Source organism: Miscanthus floridulus, unplaced genomic scaffold (genome assembly GCF_019320115.1).
Source record: "Miscanthus floridulus cultivar M001 unplaced genomic scaffold, ASM1932011v1 fs_221_1_2, whole genome shotgun sequence".
Classification (NCBI taxonomy): domain Eukaryota; kingdom Viridiplantae; phylum Streptophyta; class Magnoliopsida; order Poales; family Poaceae; genus Miscanthus; species Miscanthus floridulus.
The window spans coordinates 14507-22527 of record NW_027096401.1 but is presented as its reverse complement, the minus strand read 5'-3'; the positions used below and the strand labels follow the sequence as shown (position 1 = coordinate 22527).

Sequence of the window (8021 nt, the reverse complement as noted above, 5' to 3'; positions counted from 1 at the left end):
TCTCTCACCTATATTATATATATAACTTCTAACTAACAAGTCCAGTATTTTATATCTAAACCGTGTTAGTATTATTAGAATGAATATTTGTTAACAACAATTTTTTACAGCTAAATATTGGAGGAATTATTTTCTCAAATAATTTATAACTATTATTTTTTCTCTCTTCACGCCACTCTCATAGTTCCCTCACAACACTCCACGCTACTACGGGTGGGGCAAGGTGGGTCGGTTGGGAGCTTGCAGGGCTGGTTTGGAGCAGTGGCGGCTACGCGTACATGTGCGGCAGCGGCAAGATGGGGCTGCACTCGGGCGCGTCGATGAGTTGGCCCCCGCGGAGCGAGCGCGCGTGTAGGAGATCGGAGCATGACCGGCGTGTCCAGATCCACAACACACAGGTTCTTCTCCCTCACTCTCTCAATGAATACAGGTCACCAGTTGCCCTTGAGCGAGCGCGAGCAGGGATGAAGGCCACATGTAGAAGAAGGAAGTGGCCGCGCGCACCTGGATGGAAAACTTAGCGGCGACGCGGGAATCGGGCCGTTGGTCTCCCAGGCGGATGAGGGATCGGTTGAGAGTCCCTCACATCTAGGAGATGAGGAGAGAGAAATAGGAGACCCTCATCCATCGGGGTTTGGATGAGGGATTGGTTGGAGACGAAATTTTGTGTTTGAGCCTCAAAAATAAGATAGGAGTTGAGATAGGGGGCTGGTTGGAGTTGCCCTTAGGCTGTTAAGCTGAATGTAAGCATTTTTATTTTTTTATTTGTACGGAGCCATCCTGTACCATTTTCCTTTTTTACAGAAAAGTTGGAGATTTCCGTTTTTTACAGAAAAGTTGGAGAGAGAGGGAGCAAGAAAGTGAGGAACACTGGCATCAATGTTGAGGGCCCAACGTGACCTTTATAAGGGCCTTCATTAGTTGGAGTATTTTGATTTGAAAAAAGTTCATCCGACCTTAAACTATTGTGTGAATCTATTTTTTCTACCCCAATTGAAATATCGGACTTTTAAATCCCTCAACTCTTGAAACCCTCGAATTACCACCCGGAGCGATTTAAATCGTGGTTTTGGCTCTTGAAACCCTCAACTCTTATAATCCTATGTCCACCAAAGAATATAATTCTTGTTTTTCGAGGAGTCCAAACGTTTAAACTTTGACTAAAACTATATGAAAAGTACTAACTTTCGTGATACAAAATAAATACCATTAGATTAGTTATAGAATATATTTTCACAATAAATTTATTTGATACATAAATGCTAATATTATTTTCTATAAATTTGGTCAAATTTGAGCTAGTTTGAACGACATAGATCCTATAATTGCATTATTTTATGGCCGGAGGGAGTATCTCTCGGTCCATAGAGGCGTTGTCTACGACTAGAAGAATAATTCTTCAAACATTTCTTTCTTTCGTCACATAATCAAAAGTTAATCTCTATGAGCCCTCACCGTGAAAAAAAAATCCAGAAAAGACTGAATGTGTCTAGTGGTCTACCAAAGCATCGCTATCGTTTCTACAAATCAACTGCATATCCTAGGTAAAGTTAGGGCTCGTTTGGTAGGGATCCATATTCTCTCTAAAAATGTTTCGGGTGGCGAATCAAAATTACTAGACCGTTGGCTATAGAATTAGAGTCTCTGTGAAATCACGTTTTCAGCTATTCACATTCGTAGGCACAAAAGTGAGAATCACTTAGAACTGTTTCTGCCGATTCTCAAAAGAATCGGAATCGATTCTATGTGCAAGATGCACTCTTAGGGTGTGTTTGGTTGAGCTGTGGCTGCGGGAAAAAGCTGTTGTGGGCTGTTAGCTGTGGGAAAGCTGCTGTGGGCTGTGAGCCGTAGAAAAACTGAAAGCTGTTTGGTTAAACAAGTATAAAAAATACATTCTATCTTTATCTCTCTTGAAACAACTATGGAAGAGCTTTTTATTCCAACAATTTCGAAAAGCAGACAGCCAAAAGCCAAAAGCAGGGTCAAACCATCTTTAAAAAAATGTACTACGGAAAAGCTGCTGCTTCTGAAAAAACAGCCTAAAAAACAGCCCCTCTGGTTGGGCTTTTGGCTTTTAGGGCCAAAAGCCAAAGTCAAAAGCCCAACCAAACGCACCCTTAGTCTCCATATCAGTAGATGTGTTCCATTCGCATCGCTTGAGTGCGGCAGTTTAATTATATTTATAGCAATATATTAGCAAAATGAGTACTAATATAAAGACGTGTTTGGTACAACTTTGTTTTAGTGGAACAGCTCCACTAAATCGTTTTAGAAAAACATTTAGTAAAATAGCTTCTTCAGTATATGAAACCAGTAGGATGTCTATAATACCTTCCTCTTTTTCCCTCTTTTTTCTTCCTTTATTTTCTTTCCTCACTTATTTTGTTGTTCCCTCTTCTATATCTGCCTTCTTCTCCCTATTTTACTCCCTCCGTCCCAAAATATTTATCGTTTTCACTTTTCGAGAAATAAATTTAATAAAATGTATATTAAAAAATATTAATATTTATGATATATAATTGGTATTATTGAAAAGATCTCTGAATCTAGTTTTTTTTAATAAATTTATTTGGAGACACAAATGTTACACGTATTTTCTATAAATTAAATTAAACTTGCGGTATGGAAAAAAAACGACAGATAATTGGTGACGAGTATATCTCAGTCCGGCAATCCACACCATACGCATGCCTCCACCATTCCTCGCAGTCTCTTTTCCATTGCCTCACTCGGTGTGCCCGTGCACGTGCACAAAGGACGTCGACGCCCGCGCTTCGACGGCGCCTCATCGTCACAACCAATGCCAGTGCTCCAACCGTGCCTCGCCGTCGTGGCCCCGTGCCCCCGCCTCGATGCCTCGACGGCACAACTCCACCCTGGCGCCACTTTGCCTCGAGCTCCGCCTCGACCCCAACCCCAATGACGACGCTGTGACCTGCCGACGCTTTGTCTCGCCCGCCGTCTATGCTCCGACCAGCACTAGCACGGGGGAGGGCCATTTTCACCACGACCCACAAGCACGAAGGATGGAGCCTGCCGCTCTAGAGTCCGGAAAATCTGAGGTTTCACGCTCGGGGCAGCATCTCCCTGACCTGTTGGGACGCCTCCGCCAGGAACAGCTTCAAGAGCTGTCGGAGAATCGGTACCAAACAGTCAAGAGGATTGATGGATCGGAGAACCTTAGGGGCACAAGTTCGGACCCGTACTAGTACACCAACAAAAAATAGAGAGACAGGACTAGAATTACAACCAGAAGAAGTCCACTTTTCAAATGTATGCCGACAACTCTCACACCATACATTCACGCACGCCAGAGTTTTACGAGATACCCATCCTGGAGCCCGGAGACATGGGTACCTCTACATTGTCTTATGGATAGTATGTATAGAAAATTAAAGGGACAGTGTTTCCAAAGCGCATGCAGTTGTTTCCCTCAGGATTGCGTAGGGCTGGCTGTCACACAACAAAACCATTTCTTCTGCAAACACGAGAACATACAGTCAATGATAGAGTGGAAAGATCACAGGTTTAAGAGACGAAATTGGTGTTAGTGTCGTCCACTCGTCATCAGGTGGAGTTCAAAGAAGAGAACTGATACAAGCCATGAAAAAACGTACCGTGCTTGGTTTTGCAGCATAGGATTCCACCCTCTCAGTCCTGGTGTCCTTGGAAGGTGAATCAGTGTCTTGTCCATTCCCACCCTTCTTCTCATCTCTGGCTTTGTTGAATATGACAGTAAATCCATCTGCAGAAGCTGGATCATTGACATCCCATTCACCAAATTTTGGCAAGGGGCGGCCTGATTCCTCCTGGTAAAAGCACCATTATCCATGTTAAAAAGTAAATCTACTTGTTATTTTGTAGACTGAGTAGCATAATACTGAAGCACTAGATGAAATCATAAACTTGTGTCCAAGCAATTGCTATTATTACAAATTAGAGAACCAAGCTTGTATCAGCATGCAAAATACATGTTGAGACCATTGAGTGACTGTGTGATCAAATATAGTAAAACATAGGCTTCTGCAAGCAGATAAATGCAGTCATGGTACAGAAAAAAAAAACAGAAATATAAATCAAATGCCATTCAAGAAGTTGGTGATGTGTTCCACTAAATATGCAGGTGTCCTAATGCGGGGCAAATGCAGCTGTTAAAGACTGTATTCCATCACGTGCAGGCGTCTTAAACTCTTGATGCAGAGAATGATGATACAAACAAAACAGAATATTCAGAAAACAGGAGGATATACTTGCAGTAATCGTGAATTACTTAGCATGCCAGCATGGGACAATATTAGCGGCTCAAAATTCATTAGCACCAAAGACGTATGTGTAACATAGTTATTGACCTGTGAGTTGTGACCTCTTGACAACTGAGTTAAATCAGAGCATATATTCCTTATCCAAAAAAAAAAACAGAACATAAATATTCTAGAGATCAAACTAGCATCAAGAAAAGAGTTGGCATGCCAAGTTGTCAACAGTTTCCAAAAAAATCATGTGGTCACAGTGTACTGCTGAACAGCTTTCATGGGAAGATTCAGCTGCCATGCTGATATTTCCAGGCATGATTCAATCGACAGCCCCTTAAAACAGGAATTAGGTACATCCTTTATATGAAGGATAGGCTGCAGAATCATTATTTTTAACTGTAACAGATAAATTGGTCGGTGAACTACAATACAAAAATGGGAAGTGATCTATCAGTATATTCCTAAAAGGAAAACCCATCATTCCATTATGAAACCAACAATCAAGTTCTAAGAAGTAATCACCAAGCATGCTATTCAGATAAACACCAAGTCTCCAATGTAAGCTTTAGTAACTAAAGTAGTTTTCTAAGTGTACTAGTAAGGCAACAGGCCTCTTGTGTGACCACTAGCCTCCATATGTGCAAAATTCTGCATGTAGGAATAGAAATCTCTGCATATTCATGAGTGACAGAAGTTCCCTCCAAAGTCATCTCCATCCATCTGGCTTCCATCCAAACTTGGCATAGCTTTAACACAATATATAATAATCTAATGCTGGATCAATAAAACTCCAGCTGATGGCACTAGCTGCCAGCAGCCCACGAGTAGCAGACAAAAGAATTGAATGAATCCGCTTAGGCTAAGTTTTCCGTTTCAGCATCTACACGGCAACAGTTAAAGGCTGGGCTGCTAATTAACTGTGCTGTAGTTGCTTGCAGTGAACCTTGAATCCTGTCTGTTGTATCGATCTCGCCCATTGAATGCAAAGCAAAGCAAAGCAGTGGACTACGCTGACAATCCCAGGCCTCGAAACGAAAACGCCAACCTACCCGGCCCGGCGAAAAGAAACTCCTCCGCGCTAGTACACATAATAGTTCTCCCGAGACTTGGAGGATACATCAACCAATCAATCAATCAATTCCATTTTGTGAGCCCAGCTGAAGCACAGGAGAAAGAATCATCGCACTAGTTTCCTAGCCCTATCACATCACGCGCGCGCAAACAACCCCCCTCCCAATCCATCCACTCAGGCAGTCCACGCGACTTTGACGCCAAGCAACAGGAGAAACGAATCCCCGCTCGAAACTAGTCGTCCCGAAGTTGAGTCACAAGGCGAGCTCGCCTCGATCAGAACAACAAACACCGATTCCACAGGCTAACACCACCGGGGTGGGGTGGGGAAATAATAAGAGCGAAATAAAAAACGGCAGAGAGGCAGCGCGGAGGCTCGCACGTACCGCCATGGATGGATTCCGCGGAGCAGAGGTCCCGATCCGCTGGAGGGCTGGGGGGCTGGGGCGGCGGCGGCTGCTGCTGCGCTGGGGAAAGCTTCTTCCCCTTTCTGGCTTTCTCTCTCTCTGCTGCGGTTGCGGGTGGGAGGAGACGACGAAGAGGAAAGTCAGGAGGCAAGGCACAGCGGGGATAAGAGCGGACGGAGAGGAGACGAATCGATGTGGAACGGCAAAAGAAAAGGAAAGCAGGCGATGGACTGGGGAGGGGGAGTGAATAAAAAATCTCACTTCCCCCCTCTTCCGTAAATAAAAATTAAAAAAGGAGTAAAAAAATAACGGAAAGCGCCTAAAAAATAACGAGGGTGGAAATGCGAGGGGAGGGAGAGAGAGAGAGAGAGAGAGGGAGGGCCGCGCCGCACGTCGGTGGTGAGTGGTGAGTGGTGACTGGTGCAGCCAGCGCTTCGCTGGCGCTCGGAATCTCTAGGCTGTGGCGTGGAGGGCCCGCCCAGCCGTTGTTTACTTCCTACACTTGGCCTCTTTCTTGGTTTCTTGGGGGGAAGAAACAAATTCTGCATGTACTCATATGGTACTGCTCAAAAGATTTGCTGGGCTGAAATTCCTCCCGTTTTTAGCCGTTGGCTGGCACTGGATCCGAGCTGTCCTGCGGCTGGGGGCGATGATGGGTCGAATGTCAACTGCGTAGGATGCCTGTTCGTGAGGGCGAGGGTAGTGTTTACACTATTATCACGAAATATGATAGTACGACAGCTCGGCATGTCATCGTGCCTAATACAGCGTCGTCTGAAGCCTGACAGACAGAGCTCCGCCGCGATTAAGGAAAAAAGGGGCCAGGAAGCAAGATAATGCATCCACCGGCGTGCGTTCAGACTTGAGCTGAGGCTGTCCCCTTCACCCCACCCCCACCCCCACCCCCAACGCCAAAGTCAATGTGGCGTGGTGCGGGGAGTAAATAAGCGAGCTGCGTACCACGCACGAGTATATAATAATTGCAAAACTGAGAACTGAGCCGTAGCTCAGATTGCAAGGATCGCTGGTGTGCGTTCTGCCGGTCAGCGTTCGGCTTCGACGCTGGTGTCTTATCAGGAACAGTAGTTCCTTAAATAATTTCAGTTGCCTCTCGCGCAAATGTGCCATAATGGTCAAGTGACGTGCCCGTCACACTCGGAGTCTAGTGCTCTCTGAGGATCTCTCAGCTGCATTCGTTGTCTAGGTATAGTTATAGGTTTGTTCATATACCGTGTGTGTGAGGTGTGTGTGGTGGTGTGTGTCTGTATCCGAACATATTCTACAGCTGTACTTAAGGTGAGAGAAAAAAAAATTGCAAAACTGCCTGCTAACTGTTTGAAACGCTGACTGCTCTTGGTTCTCCGCCTGTCGCGAGCAGCAGCAACGGCCACGTCAACCGAAACAAACTCAAAACGTGGCCGACACGTACGGACTGCACTCTCCTACTGTGCAAGTGCACCACGAGAAGGCCGCAGTTCCAAGTTGGAACGTTGAACTGGTACACGCACGGTGCTTAGCACTCTACTCTACTCTGCTTTTGTCGTGCTCGTAGCATCCGCAGACCCCACGGCGCCTCGCCCTCGCCCACGTGCCAGCGTGGAACGGCCACGGCTCACGAGCTCCACGTCAGCAGTGAGCAGTCCAGTGTCCATGTCCACTAAAAGTAAAACTGTCCAAGCCGCCTCTGAAAACCATATGAAGTATATGGAGTCAGGGTATACAGTATTTGATTGTTTTTTTTAAAGCTAACAGTATATGTATTTGATGGGAGTATCTATACTCACACAGAGGTGTAGGTGGCGTAGCGTCCGCCGTCCCGAATTTTTTAGTTTTTTTCTTTTTTTCTGAAAGATTTTCACAAATCTGTCTCTAAATGTATGCTTTTAAAATCTAGACCCCCAGCTCGGCACCGTTGTAACAGGCGTCGAGATTACACATCTCGGCATCAGAACTTTCGGCTGGTATTAAAGTCAGCTGATAAGACAACTGAAGCTGTTTTATTGTGAGAGAAAAATACGGTAGATTCTAGCTGATAAGCCGGCTGATAAATTTAAGCGAACATGCCATTTGGCACCAAGGTCCTTGATTGACGTAGGCGTCGACACAGACGTGGCGTTGACATGGCAACCACTATAGCGCCATAATTTTTGACGCCGAGCATGGCGCCAAGGTCTGTGGCGCTGTGGTGGTGTTTTAAACCAGCCTCCAATCTTCTTGCCCGAGGCTTCGTCCTTTTCTTCCTCCTCCCTCTCGGGTTTTTTCTCTTCCTACTTCGCCCTACCTCACGAAT

The 8021-nt window shown here is 45.3% G+C and overlaps 1 protein-coding gene across 1 annotated transcript; it reads right to left on the bottom strand.

The window, feature by feature from the left end:
• Positions 1-3243: 3243 nt before the first annotated feature.
• Positions 3244-5926, bottom strand: LOC136530853 (protein NOI4-like). The gene is made up of 3 exons (XM_066523563.1): positions 5711-5926; positions 3618-3809; positions 3244-3478 (listed from the first exon to the last, which is right to left on the bottom strand). Exons 1-3 carry the CDS (start codon positions 5714-5716, stop codon positions 3434-3436), a joined length of 243 nt encoding a protein of 80 aa, XP_066379660.1. The 5' UTR covers positions 5717-5926; the 3' UTR covers positions 3244-3433.
• Positions 5927-8021: the final 2095 nt, after the last annotated feature.